The following is a 14,848-nucleotide window of genomic DNA, read 5'->3' as shown; positions in this document are numbered from 1 at the left end:
GGCAGGCAGCTCAGGCTCCGCCCCTACGGCAGGCAGCTCAGGCTCCGCCCCTACGGCAGGCAGCTCAGGCTCCGCCCCTACGGCAGGCAGCTCAGGCTCCGCCCCTACGGCAGGCAGCTCAGGCTCCGCCCCCTACGGCCAGGCAGCTCAGGCTCCGCCCCTACGGCAGGCAGCTCAGGCTCTGCCCCTACGGCAGGCAGCTCAGGCTCTGCCCCCTACGGCAGGCAGCTCAGGCTCCGCCCCTACGGCAGGCAGCTCAGGCTCCGCCCCTACGGCAGGCAGCTCAGGCTCCGCCCCTACGGCAGGCAGCTCAGGCTCCGCCCCTACGGCAGGCAGCTCAGGCTCCGCCTACGGCAGGCAGCTCAGGCTCCGCCCCTCACGAGGCAGCTCAGGCTCCGCCCCTACGGCAGGCAGCTCAGGCTCCGCCCCTCGGCAGGCAGCTCAGGCTCCGCCCCCTACGGCAGCTCTCCCCCGCAGCTCAGGCTCCGCCCCTACGGCAGCTCAGGCTCCGCCCCTACGGCAGCTCAGGCTCCGCCCCTACGGCAGCTCAGGCTCCGCCCCCTACGGCAGCTCAGGCTCCGCCCCTCGGCAGCTCAGGCTCCGCCCCTACGGCAGCTCAGGCTCCGCCCCTACGGCAGCTCAGGCTCCGCCCCTACGGCAGCTCAGGCTCCGCCCCTACGGCAGCCTCAGGCTCCGCCCCTACGGCAGCTCAGGCTCCGCCCCTACGGCAGCTCAGGCTCCGCCCCTACGGCAGCTCAGGCTCTGCCCCTACGGCAGCTCAGGCTCCGCCCCTACGGCAGCTCAGGCTCCGCCCCTACGGCAGCTCAGGCTCTGCCCCCTCGGCGGCAGCTCAGGCTCCGCCCTACGGCAGAGCTCAGGCTCCGCCCCTACGGCAGGCAGCTCAGGCTCCGCCCCTACGGCAGGCAGCTCAGGCTCTGCCCCTACGGCAGCTCAGGCTCTGCCCCTACGGCAGCTCAGGCTCTGCCCCCTACGGCAGCTCAGGCTCTGCCCCTACGGCAGCTCAGGCTCTGCCCTACGGCAGCTCAGGCTCTGCCCCTACGGCAGCTCAGGCTCTGCCCCTACGGCAGCTCAGGCTCTGCCCCTACGGCAGCTCAGGCTCTGCCCCTACGGCAGCTCAGGCTCTGCCCCTACGGCAGCTCAGGGCTCTGCCCCTCACGGCAGCTCAGGCTCTGCCCCCTACGGCAGCTCAGGCTCTGCCCCCTACGGCAGCTCAGGCTCTGCCCCTACGGCAGCTCAGGCTCTGCCCCTACGGCAGCTCAGGCTCTGCCCCTACGGCAGCTCAGGCTCTGCCCCTACGGCAGCTCAGGCTCTGCCCCTACGGCAGCTCAGGCTCTGCTCTTCCAGATTGACTTCATTTATTCCACACTCATCTGAAGAACTACACCATTTTATAATGATAGACAGATCATGTCACCATGACATCAAATGGTAAAATGACAGATCTTAAGATGAAAGTGGTTAGCCTACAATATCAAAGGACTTGCCATTTGAAGTTGAGAAAACTGAAGGTAATTTAGGGAAAGACGAGCATGCATGGGACATACCTATAACTAATGTAACCTAAGCCTAGACAGTCATATCATTAATAATCGAGGTCTATATAAAGATGGACTGTTTTTGTCTATAACAGTAACCTACCTGTGTTGAAGACATGTACGTCTATCTGTCTCAGCGTCTCGTAGTCCTCTCCAGAGCAGTACCCTCCGAAGGAGTACACCTTGTGTCCAATGGAGACAGCAGCGTGGTTTACCCTCCGCGGCCCTCCGTCCAGGTGGGTCGTCCAGCGCAACATCCCACGCCCTGCCGCTCCCACTCAGCTAGCACTTCACCGCTCAACTCCGCTCAACTCCGCTCAACTCCGCTCAACTCCGCTCAACTCCGCTCAACTCCGCTCAACTCCGCTCCCTGGCAGCCTGTCACCCAGTGCTACACCATCACCCTGTGTTCTGCTGGCACACCATCCACCCTCAAACAGACATTACCTACCCAGAGCTGGGGGAAGACAGAGAGAGAGAGAGAGAGAGAGAGGTTAGATGTTACAGCCGTCCCTACACCATCACCCTCTAATCCAGAACGATTTACAGTCAATGCATTCAACTAAGGAAGGTCAAATAGCCATGTCGCAGCCATTGCAAGTAAAGCCCCATTGTAGGTGTGAGTATGTTGAAAAATCATTAGCTCTGAGTGGAGATAAAGAAGACTGAGAAGGAGGTATGAAGACTGTTCTCTGAGGTTCATCTCTATTCTGTTGTTGACAGCTCCTCAGGCCCCTGTATTATCCCTGCTAGGAGGTGGTCACTGGTTGGACCTCTGCTAGGAGGTGGTCACTGGTTGGGCCTCTACTAGGAGGTGGTCACTGGTTGGGCCTCTACTAGGAGGTGGTCACTGGTTGGGCCTCTACTAGTAGGTGGTCACTGGTTGGGCCTCTACTAGGAGTTCACTGGTTCTCTACAGGAGGTGGTCACTGGTTGGGCCTCTACTAGAGGTGGTCACTGGTTGGGCCTCTACTAGGAGGTGGTCACTGGTTGGGCCTCTACTAGGAGGTGGTCACTGGTTGGGCCTCTACTAGGAGGTGGTCACTGGTTGGGCCTCTACTAGGAGGTGGTCACTGGTTGGGCCTCTACTAGGAGGTGGTCACTGGTTGGGCCTCTACTAGGAGGTGGTCACTGGTTGGGCCTCTGCTAGGAGGTGGTCACTGGTTGGGCCTCTAAACCCACATTTCCCCATTACTTCCCTGTACGATGGCTTCCCTACCCCTAACCCTAACCCTGTCCCTGCCTCCCTACCCCTAACCCTAACCATGTCCCTGCCTCCCTACCCCTAACCCTAACCCTGTCCCTGCCTCCCTACCCCTAACCCTGTCCCTGCCTCCCTAACCCTAACCCTGTCCCTGCCTCCCCTACCCATAACCCTAACCCTGTCCCTGCCTCCGTACCCATAACCCTAACCCTGTCCCTGCCTCCCTACCCATGCCCCTACCCTAACCCTAACCCTGTCCCTGCCTCCCTACCCTAACCCCTAACCCTGTCCCTGCCTCCCTACCCCTAACCCTAACCCTGTCCCTGCCTCCCTACCCATAACCCTAACCCTGTCCCTGCCTCCCTACCCTAACCCTGTCCCTGCCTCCCTACCCCTAACCCTAACCCTGTCCCTGCCTCCCTACCCATAACCCCTAACCCTGTCCCTGCCTCCCTACCCATAACCCCTAACCCTGTCCCTGCCTCCCTACCCCTAACCCCTAACCCATGTCCCTGCCTCCCTACCCATACCCTAACCCTGTCCCTGCCTCCCTACCCCTAACCCTGTCCCTGCCTCCCTACCCCTAACCCTAACCCTGTCCCTGCCTCCCTACCCCTAACCCTGTCCCTGCCTCCCTACCCCTAACCCTGTCCCTGCCTCCCTACCCCTAACCCTAACCCTGTCCCTGCCTCCCTACCCCTAACCCTGTCCCTGCCTCCCTACCCCTAACCCTGTCCCTGCCTCCCTACCCCTAACCCTAACCCTGTCCCTGCCTCCCTACCCATAACCCTAACCCTGTCCCTGCCTCCCTAACCCCTAACCCTGTCCCTGCCTCCCTAACCCTAACCCTGTCCCTGCCTCCCTACCCCTAACCCTGTCCCTCCCTACCCCTAACCCTGTCCCTGCCTCCCTACCCCTAACCCTGTCCCTGCCTCCCTACCCCTAACCCTAACCCTGTCCCTGCCTCCCTACCCCTAACCCTGTCCCTGCCTCCCTACCCATAACCCTAACCCTGTCCCTGCCTCCCTACCCATAACCCTAACCATGTCCCTGCCTCCCTACCCCTAACCCTAACCCTGTCCCTGCCTCCCTACCCCTAACCCTAACCCTGTCCCTGCCTCCCTACCCCTAACCCTGTCCCTGCCTCCCTACCCCTAACCCTGTCCCTGCCTCCCTACCCATAACCCTAACCCTGTCCCTGCCTCCCTACCCTAACCCTAACCCTGTCCCTGCCTCCCTACCCCCTAACCCTGTCCCTGCCTCCCTACCCCTAACCCTGTCCCTGCCTCCCTACCCCCCTAACCCTAACCCTGTCCCCTGCCTCCCTACCCCTAACCCTGCCCTCCCTACCCAACCCTGTCCCTGCCTCCCTACCCTAACCCTAACCTGTCCCTGCCTCCCTACCCATAACCCTGTCCCTGCCTCCCCTACCCATAACCCTAACCCTGTCCCTGCCTCCCTACCCCCTAACCCCTAACCCTGTCCCTGCCTCCCCTACCCCCTAACCCTGTCCCTGCCTCCCACCCATAACCCTAACCCTGTCCCTGCCTCCCTACCCATAACCCTAACCCTGTCCCTGCCTCCCTACCCCTAACCCTAACCCTGTCCCTGCCTCCCTACCCCTAACCCTGTCCCTGCCTCCCTACCCCTAACCCTGTCCCTGCCTCCCTACCCCTAACCCTGTCCCTGCCTCCCTACCCCTAACCCTAACCCTGTCCCTGCCTCCCTACCCCTAACCCTGAGAATGCTATTCATTGACTACAGCTCAGCATTCAACACCATAGTGCCCTCTAAGCTCATCACTAAGCTAAGGATCCTGGGACTAAACACCTCCCTCTGCAACTGGATCCTGGACTTCCTGACGGGCCGCCCCCAGGTGGTAAGGGTAGGTAACAACACATCTGCCACACTGATCCTCAACACGGGGGCCCCTCAGGGGTGCGTGCTCAGTCCCCTCCTGTACTCTCTGTTCACCCATGACTGCATGGCCAGGCACGACTCCAACACCATCATTAAGTTTGCCGATGACACAACAGTGGTAGGCCTGATCACCGACAATGATGAGACAGCCTATAGGGAGGAGGTCAGAGACCTGGCCATGTGGTGCCAGGACAACAACCTCTCCCTCAACGTGACCAAGACAAAGGAGATGATTGTGGACTACAGGAAAAAAAAGAGGACTGAGCACGCCCCCATTCTCATCGACGGGGGCTGTAGTGGAACAGGTTGAGAGCTTCAAGTTCCTTGGTGTCCACATCACCAACGAACTATCATGGTCCAAACACACCAAGACAGTCGTGAAGAGGGCACGACAAAGCCTATTCCCCCTCAGGAGACTGAAAAGATTTGGCATGGGTCCTCAGATCCTCAAAAAATTCTACAGCTGCACCATCGAGAGCATCCTGACTGGTTGCATCACCGCCTGGTATGGCAACTGCTTGGCCTCCGACCGCAAGGCACTACAGAGGGTAGTGCGTACGGGCCAGTACATCACTGGGGCCAAGCTTCTTGCCATCCAGGACCTCTATACCAGGCGGTGTCAGAGGAAGGCCCTCAAAATTGTCAAAGACTCCAGCCACCCTAGTCATAGACTGTTCTCTCTGCTACCGCACGGCAAGCGGTACCGGAGTGCCAAGTCTAGGTCCAAAAGACTTCTCAACAGCTTCTACCCCCAAGCCATAAGACTCCTGAACAGCTAATCATGGCTACCCGGACTATTTGCACTGCCCCCCACCCCATCCTTTTACGCTGCTGCTACTCTGTTAATTATTTATGCATAGTCACTATAACTCTACCCACATGTACATATTACCTCTACTACCTCAACTAGCCGGTGCCCCCGCACATTGACTCTGCACCAGTACCCCCCTGTATATATAGCCTCCCTACTTTCACTTTATTTTACTTCTGCTCTTTTTTTTCTCAACACTTTTTTTTGTTGTTTTATTTTTACTTTTTTTGTTAAAAATAAATGCACTGTTGGTTAAGGGCTGTAAGTAAGCATTTCACTGTAATGTCTACACCTGTTGTATTCGGCGCATGTGACCAATAACATTTGATTTGATTTGATTTGAACCCACAACCCTGGCGTTGCAAACGCCATGCTCTACCAACTGAGCTACATCCCTGCTGGCCATTCCCTCCCCTACCCTGGACAACGCTGGGCCAATTGTGCGACGCCCCATGGGGTCTCCCGGTCGCGGCCGGCTACGACAGAGCCCAGTAAGCAACACCAGAACCCAGTAAGCAACACCAGAACCCAGCAAGCAACACCAGAACCCAGCAAGCAACACCAGAACCCAGTAAGATTCGAACCAGGATCTCTAGTGCCACAGCTAGCCACTCGGGAGGTTAAGCTAATGTATTGCATTTTTACACAATCCAATACGTAGTCTCTATTTAGAACAGAAAGTCAGCAAAAATGACCGCAGTCATCAAGCTAGGTAAGAGATTATTATTAAATATGTGTAAGTGATTAATAAGACTGAATTAGATCAAAGGCAATTCAATAATAAATATTGTGTTGCACCTTGAACCGATAGCCTAACAAATGAACAACTCTTGAAAAACTCTTGAAAAAAATAGAGACTTTTGATTGCCTGAACGGAAAGTATTAAGACCCCTTGACTTTTTCCACATTTTGTTACGTTACAGCCTTATTCTAAAATGTATTACATTGTTTTTTCCTCCCTTCAATCTACACACAATACCCCATAATGACAAAGTTAATACATTTTAATAAAATTAAAAATTAAAGACTTAAATATCACATTTACATAAGTATTCAGACTCTTTACTCAATACTTTGCTGAAGCATCTTTGTCAGTGAGTACAGCCTTGAGTCTTCTTGGGTATGACGCTACAAGCTTGGCACACCTGTATTTGGGGAGTTTCTCCCATTCTTCTCTGCAGATCATTTCAAGCTCTGTCGGGTTAGATGGGGAGCGTCGCTGCACAGCTATTTTCAGGTCTCTCCAGAGATGTTCGATCGGGTTCAAGTCCGAGCTCTGGCTGGGCAACTCAAGGACATTCAGTGACTTGTCCCAAAGCCACTCCTGTGTTGTCTTGGCTGTGTGCTTAGGGTCGTTATCCTGTTGGAAGGTGAACCTTCGCCCCAGTCTGAGGTCCTGAGCGCTCTGGAGCAGGTCTTCATCAAGGGTCTCTCTGTACTTTGCTCCGTTCATCTTTGCCTCGATCCTGACTAGTCTCCCAGTCCCTGCCGCTGAAAAACATCCCCACAGCCTGATGCTGCGACCACCATGCTTCACCATAGGGATGGTGCCAGGTTTCCTCCAGACGTGATGCTTGGCATTCAGGCTAAGAGTTCAATCTTGGTTTCATCAGACCAGATCATCTTGTTTCTCATGGTCTGAGAGTCTTTAGGTGCCTTTTGGCAAACTCCAAGCAGACTGTCATGTGCCTTTTACTGAGGAGTGGCTTCCGTCTGGCCACCCTACCATAAAGGCCTGATTGGTGGAGTGCTGCAGAGATGGTTGTCCTTCTGGAAGGTTCTCCCATCTCCACAGAGGAACTCTGGAGCTCTGTCAGAGTGACCATCGGTTCATGGTCACCTCCCTGACCAAGGCCCTTCTCCCCTGATTGCTCAGTTTGGCAGGGCAGCCAGCTCTAGGAAGAGTCTTGGTGGTTCCAAACTTCTTCCATTTAAGAATGATGGAGGCCACTGTGTTCTTGGGTACCTTCAATGCTGCAGACAATTTTTGGTACCCATCCCCAGATCTGTGCCTCGTCACAATCCTGTCTCGGAGCTCTACGGACAATTCCTTCGACCTCATGGCTTGGTTTTTGCTCTGACATGCACTGTTAACTGTGGGACCTTATATAGACAGGTGTGTACCTTCCAAATTATGTCCAATCAATTGAATTTACCAAAGGTGGACTCCTATCAAGTTTTAGAAACATCAAGGATGATCAATGGAAACAGGATGCACCTGAGCTCAATTTCGAGTCTCATAGCAAAGGGTCTGAATACTTATGTAAATAAGGTATTTCTGTTTAGTTTTTTTTATAAATTTGCAAACATTTCTAAAAACCTGTTTTCACTTCATCATTATGGGGTATTGTGTGTAGATTGCTGAGGAATTTATTTTATTTTATCCATTTTAGAATAAGGCTGGAACGTAACAAAATGTGGAAAAATTCAAGCGGTCTAAATACTTTCCAAAGGCACTGTATCTCCCATGACGTGGGCATGTTTTCAACACAGACTTCTTTAGTTGTACCGTATTCCATAGAAGGCATCCATTATTGCGCAGTATACCCTTAATCTTGTAATAAATCAATCTAGTGATCCATAACTTCACATTATGGGAGGATAACCAAGATTCAAATTAATGACAATGCATTACTTAGCGCTATAAATGCTTGGTTACACAGTTACTTCAGATAAGTCTCCAGTGTCAACATTTCCAAACAAACAAAAACAGGGAGAAGGGAAAATCTGTAGACATGCTGAGATAAAAGAACAATCCCTTTGCCAGAATTCAGCCAGCCTTCACAAGACCATAATATATGCAAATATGTCCCCTTTTGTGTTTTAAACCTCCAGCAGAGGAATGACATTTCTGAAATTCACATTGAAATCAATTCAAATTTTATTGGTCACATACACATATTTAGCAGATGTTATTGCGGGTGTAGCAAAATGCTTGTGTTCCTAGCTCCAACAGTGCAGAAGTATCAAACAATTCACAACAATACACACACATCTAAAACTATCTGTAATACAATGAAGGCAGACTGTAGTTCAGATTGAGCCTGGTCAAGACGTGCGTTTCATTACGCCAACAAGTCAAGACGTGCGTTTCATTACGCCAACAAGTCAAGACGTGCGTTTCATTACGCCAACAAGTCAAGACGTGTTTCATTACGCCAACAAGTCAAGACGTGCGTTTCATTACGCCAACGAGTCAAGACGTGTTTCATTACGCCAACAAGTCAAGACGTGTTTCATTACGCCAAGAAGTCACATTTTTTTCTCTGATTTGCCTTGTTTAAATACTCCAGGCCACAAGGTGGCAGTAGCTTGTTTGGCTTGTGCCTGTTGAAGCTAATGTAAACTAACTAGCAAGCAGTGGTAATGTTGCTGCTAGCAAGCTAGAATTTGTAGTAAGCCCTTGTTGATACTAACCAGGATGGCCACAACTAGTTAACTAGCAACATTATAATTAAATCACAACGGATTCGTTTTTGAATGAAGCAGCTGCCTATTAGCTGTGGAGAGTCGGTGGAGTAGCTAGCTAGCTATGTTGTGTTAAATGGTGATGCTAAACTTTTAGCTAAAATTAGCTAACTGGCACTGGCAGTATGGGATAATGGAGAGTGAGTGGGTGTAGGAGACATAGCCTTCCAGGGAATTTGATAGCCAATCTGTGGATGTCCTCACTACTCACTGGGTGAGAGAGACAGAGCAACCTCTGGGTGAGAGAGACAGGGCAACCTCTGGGTGAGAGAGAGACAGAGCAACCTCTGGGTGGGAGAGACAGAGCAACCTCTGGGTGGGAGAGACAGAGCAACCTCTGGGTGAGAGAGAGAGACAGAGCAACCTCTGGGTGGAGAGAGAGACAGAGCAACCTCTGGGTGAGGAGAGACAGAGCAACCTCTGGGTGAGAGAGAGACAGAGCAACCTCTGGGTGAGAGAGAGAGACAGAGCAACCTCTGGGTGGGAGAGAGAGACAGAGCAACCTCTGGGTGAGAGAGAGAGACAGAGCAACCTCTGGGTGAGAGAGAGACAGAGCAACCTCTGGGTGGGAGAGAGAGAGGCAGAGCAACCTCTGGGTGAGAGAGAGAGAGAGAGCAACCTCTGGGTGAGAGAGAGACAGAGCAACCTCTGGGTGAGAGAGAGAGACAGAGCAACCTCTGGGTGAGAGAGAGAGACAGAGCAACCTCTGGGTGAGAGAGAGAGACAGAGCAACCTCTGGGTGAGAGAGAGAGACAGAGCAACCTCTGGGTGAGAGAGAGACAGAGCAACCTCTGGGTGAGAGAGAGACAGAGCAACCTCTGGGTGAGAGAGAGACAGAGCAACCTCTGGGTGAGAGAGACAGAGCAACCTCTGGGTGAGAGAGACAGAGCAACCTCTGGGTGAGAGAGACAGAGCAACCTCTGGGTGAGAGAGACAGAGCAACCTCTGGGTGAGAGAGAGACAGAGCAACCTCTGGGTGGGAGAGAGACAGAGCAACCTCTGGGTGGGAGAGAGACAGAGCAACCTCTGGGTGGGAGAGAGAGACAGAGCAACCTCTGGGTGGGAGAGAGAGACAGAGCAACCTCTGGGTGGGAGAGAGAGACAGAGCAACCTCTGGGTGGGAGAGAGACAGAGCAACCTCTGGGTGGGAGAGACAGAGCAACCTCTGGGTGGGAGAGACAGAGCAACCTCTGGGTGGGAGAGAGACAGAGCAACCTCTGGGTGGGAGAGAGACAGAGCAACCTCTGGGTGGGAGAGAGACAGAGCAACCTCTGGGTGGGAGAGACAGAGCAACCTCTGGGTGGGAGAGACAGAGCAACCTCTGGGTGGGAGAGACAGAGCAACCTCTGGGTGGGAGAGACAGAGCAACCTCTGGGTGGGAGAGACAGAGCAACCTCTGGGTGAGAGAGACAGAGCAACCTCTGGGTGGGAGAGACAGAGCAACCTCTGGGTGGGAGAGACAGAGCAACCTCTGGGTGAGAGAGACAGAGCAACCTCTGGGTGAGAGAGACAGAGCAACCTCTGGGTGAGAGAGACAGAGCAACCTCTGGGTGAGAGAGACAGAGCAACCTCTGGGTGAGAGAGACAGAGCAACCTCTGGGTGAGAGAGAGACAGAGCAACCTCTGGCTGAGAGAGAGACAGAGCAACCTCTGGGTGGGAGAGAGACAGAGCAACCTCTGGGTGAGAGAGAGACAGAGCAACCTCTGGGTGAGAGAGAGAGACAGAGCAACCTCTGGGTGAGAGAGAGACAGAGCAACCTCTGGGTGAGAGAGAGACAGAGCAACCTCTGGGTGAGAGAGAGAGACAGAGCAACCTCTGGGTGAGAGAGACAGAGCAACCTCTGGGTGAGAGAGACAGAGCAACCTCTGGGTGAGAGAGACAGAGCAACCTCTGGGTGGGAGAGACAGAGCAACCTCTGGGTGGGAGAGACAGAGCAACCTCTGGGTGGGAGAGAGACAGAGCAACCTCTGGGTGGGAGAGACAGAGCAACCTCTGGGTGGGAGAGACAGAGCAACCTCTGGGTGGGAGAGACAGAGCAACCTCTGGGTGGGAGAGACAGAGCAACCTCTGGGTGGGAGAGACAGAGCAACCTCTGGGTGGGAGAGACAGAGCAACCTCTGGGTGGGAGAGACAGAGCAACCTCTGGGTGGGAGAGACAGAGCAACCTCTGGGTGGGAGAGAGAGACAGAGCAACCTCTGGGTGGGAGAGACAGAGCAACCTCTGGGTGAGAGAGACAGAGCAACCTCTGGGTGGGAGAGAGAGACAGAGCAACCTCTGGGTGAGAGAGACAGAGCAACCTCTGGGTGAGAGAGACAGAGCAACCTCTGGGTGAGAGAGACAGAGCAACCTCTGGGTGAGCGAGACAGAGCAACCTCTGGGTGAGAGAGACAGAGCAACCTCTGGGTGAGAGAGACAGAGCAACCTCTGGGTGAGAGAGACAGAGCAACCTCTGGGTGGGAGAGAGAGAGACAGAGCAACCTCTGGGTGGGAGAGAGAGAGACAGAGCAACCTCTGGGTGAGAGAGAGACAGAGCAACCTCTGGGTGAGAGGAGAGACAGAGCAACCTCTGGGTGGGAGAGACAGAGCAACCTCTGGGTGAGAGAGACAGAGCAACCTCTGGGTGAGAGAGACAGAGCAACCTCTGGGTGAGAGAGACAGAGCAACCTCTGGGTGGGAGAGACAGAGCAACCTCTGGGTGGGAGAGACAGAGCAACCTCTGGGTGGGAGAGACAGAGCAACCTCTGGGTGGGAGAGAGAGACAGAGCAACCTCTGGGTGGGAGAGAGAGACAGAGCAACCTCTGGGTGGGAGAGAGAGACAGAGCAACCTCTGGGTGGGAGAGACAGAGCAACCTCTGGGTGGGAGAGACAGAGCAACCTCTGGGTGGGAGAGACAGAGCAACCTCTGGGTGGGAGAGACAGAGCAACCTCTGGGTGGGAGAGACAGAGCAACCTCTGGGTGGGAGAGACAGAGCAACCTCTGGGTGGGAGAGACAGAGCAACCTCTGGGTGGGAGAGACAGAGCAACCTCTGGGTGGGAGAGACAGAGCAACCTCTGGGTGGGAGAGACAGAGCAACCTCTGGGTGGGAGAGACAGAGCAACCTCTGGGTGGGAGAGACAGAGCAACCTCTGGGTGGGAGAGACAGAGCAACCTCTGGGTGGGAGAGACAGAGCAACCTCTGGGTGGGAGAGACAGAGCAACCTCTGGGTGGGAGAACCTCTGGGTGGGAGAGACAGAGCAACCTCTGGGTGGGAGAGACAGAGCAACCTCTGGGTGAGAGAGACAGAGCAACCTCTGGGTGAGAGAGACAGAGCAACCTCTGGGTGAGAGAGACAGAGCAACCTCTGGGTGGGAGAGACAGAGCAACCTCTGGGTGAGAGAGAGACAGAGCAACCTCTGGGTGGGAGAGACAGAGCAACCTCTGGGTGAGAGAGAGAGAGACAGAGCAACCTCTGGGTGAGAGAGAGCGAGACAGAGCAACCTCTGGGTGGGAGAGAGAGAGCAACCTCTGGGTGAGAGAGAGACAGAGCAACCTCTGGGTGAGAGAGAGAGACAGAGCAACCTCTGGGTGAGAGAGACAGAGCAACCTCTGGGTGGGAGAGACAGAGCAACCTCTGGGTGAGAGAGAGACAGAGCAACCTCTGGGTGAGAGAGAGACAGAGCAACCTCTGGGTGAGAGAGAGAGAGACAGAGCAACCTCTGGGTGAGAGAGAGAGAGACAGAGCAACCTCTGGGTGGGAGAGAGAGAGCAACCTCTGGGTGGGAGAGACAGAGCAACCTCTGGGTGGGAGAGACAGAGCAACCTCTGGGTGGGAGAGACAGAGCAACCTCTGGGTGGGAGAGACAGAGCAACCTCTGGGTGGGAGAGACAGAGCAACCTCTGGGTGGGAGAGACAGAGCAACCTCTGGGTGAGAGAGACAGAGCAACCTCTGGGTGGGAGAGACAGAGCAACCTCTGGGTGGGAGAGACAGAGCAACCTCTGGGTGAGAGAGAGACAGAGCAACCTCTGGGTGAGAGAGAGACAGAGCAACCTCTCTGAGTCCCCACAATCCATCTGAAAGCACACTGAGACATCAGAAAGTAGACAGAAGCATCGATTCAACTGACTGGCAGAGGGGAGGGATGGGAGACCCATCTAACTTCCACTTTCCTACTCTGTAGATATAGGCCTATCATGCAAAAACTAAGTACATTGGTCATAACAAGAAGTAAAGGTTAACTCTGACTGAAAAGGCTTTAGCCTAGGTCTGGCCTGGAAAGGTATTCAATGTAGATCTAGTTAGCCCATCTGTCTAGAGCTAGCTAGGTATACATAACTACCAACTACACTGCCAAACAAAGTCCCCAGTCCTAAAAACATACCCCACCCCTGTCCTCAAAACATAACCCCATGTCCTTCTCCTCTGCAGGACTTGGCCATCTCTAGAGCTAGCTAGTTGTGCATAACTACCAGGTACACTGCCAAAACACCCCATCCCCAGCCCTAAAAATATATCCCCTGGGGTGCGTCCCAAATGTCACTCTCCACTATATAGAGCACTACTGTTGACCAGAGCTCTATGAAGTATTTGGGAATAGGGTGCCATTTAAGACTCCGCCATGTCATGTCCTCTGGTCCTCTCTCAACCAGTGACCTTCAATAGCTCTTATAAATAAACCCTCAGAAGACTAATAATGCACACCCTTCTATTTCCAGATGACACATCATGGAGAAAGGCCCCTACCACAGGACAAATGCTAAAACACTGCTAGCTACTGACTTCAGAATCTAATGGTTCCTTACCTAGCAAGCCTGAGACAAATATATGATCTAGCCAGCTAGCTGCTAGCTAAGATCTGAGTTTCTCTAGCTAATTAAAAGTTTGTGGACGTGTCAAAGTAGCTAGCTAACTTGGCTAGGTAGCTAGCTAGCAATGATCTGTTGCCGTCTGACAAATATCACTACTGCTACCAACCTCTGGCTAGAGTAGCAAACCAGACAGTTAGGTTTGACGGATTAAATAATGTCCACACAGCTTCGGAATAATAATGTCCACAGTTTCTTTGACGACTAACGTTAGTAAGAAAAGGTGTCAACTATGCGATTGCTAGCTAACTTAGCTACCTCTAGCCAGCCAACTATTTTAGCAAGCAGCTAGCTAGCAATACACCGTCCTCATATCAGAGAAGCCAGATTGCGTTAGCTAGTTTAGCAAAGTAGCTAGGCTAGCTACCCAGCCAGCTAGTTTAGCAAACCAGCTAGCTAGCTAATTTATCTAACGTTAGTTGGGATAACGTTAGTAGACAACATTGAACGTGACCAAAACAAAAAAACAACTTTGGATGTTAGCTAACGTTTTGCAGATATCCAACGTTGGCCATTTGTAAATTAACGTTAGCTGCTTGGTGGTTAGCTAATGTCATCTATTAGCTAGTTAGCAAGTCAGCTATCCAAAAGGTGATATGCTAGCTAGCTATCAGACTTGGCAGCTAACGACCCACATCTATTAAACAATTGCAATCACCAACTTGCAAAGGTTAGTAAGATATTCGTGTATTAATCAAAGGTGTCACTCTGGGTTTACACAAAAAAATATATTTGCTAACGTTAGATTGCTAACCGACATTACCTTGGAAGCTAGACGGTGGATCAATACCCTTCTCGGCCCTCGTGACGTAATGTTTACTGTGTCAGACCTCTTCTTTCTCTTCAATGGGGTTTATCGGCATCCAACGTTATGGCGCATTACCGCCACCTACTGCACTGGAGTGTGGGCCAGATACAGGGAGAAACTAAATCCTACCTGCCAGCCCCGTTGCTCTTAAAAAATATAACAAAATATTTGAAACTATATCTAATGACGTTCTACTCAATATAGTCTTTAAACTAATTTCCTGTATCCCCTT

General features: G+C 53.1%; 1 protein-coding gene across 1 annotated transcript in view; it reads right to left on the bottom strand.

Annotated features, from left to right (window-relative positions):
- LOC121556011 (kelch domain-containing protein 3) overlaps positions 1-14,644 on the bottom strand; it is a 136,669-nt gene extending 122,025 nt beyond the window's left edge. Inside the window, exons 1-3 of the mRNA XM_045213919.1 lie at positions 14,572-14,644; positions 1,918-2,013; positions 1,660-1,867 (exon numbers count right to left, since the gene is read on the bottom strand). Of these exons, the coding sequence (XP_045069854.1) occupies positions 1,660-1,813 (154 nt within the window). The 5' untranslated portion in view covers positions 1,814-1,867; positions 1,918-2,013; positions 14,572-14,644. The remainder of the gene's footprint in view (positions 1-1,659; positions 1,868-1,917; positions 2,014-14,571) is intronic.
- Between the last annotated feature and the right edge of the window lie 204 nt (positions 14,645-14,848).

The sequence above is a fragment of the Coregonus clupeaformis genome, unplaced genomic scaffold, assembly GCF_020615455.1.
Source record: "Coregonus clupeaformis isolate EN_2021a unplaced genomic scaffold, ASM2061545v1 scaf0171, whole genome shotgun sequence".
Lineage (NCBI taxonomy): Eukaryota > Metazoa > Chordata > Actinopteri > Salmoniformes > Salmonidae > Coregonus > Coregonus clupeaformis.
This window is presented reverse-complemented; position numbering and strand designations above follow the sequence as displayed.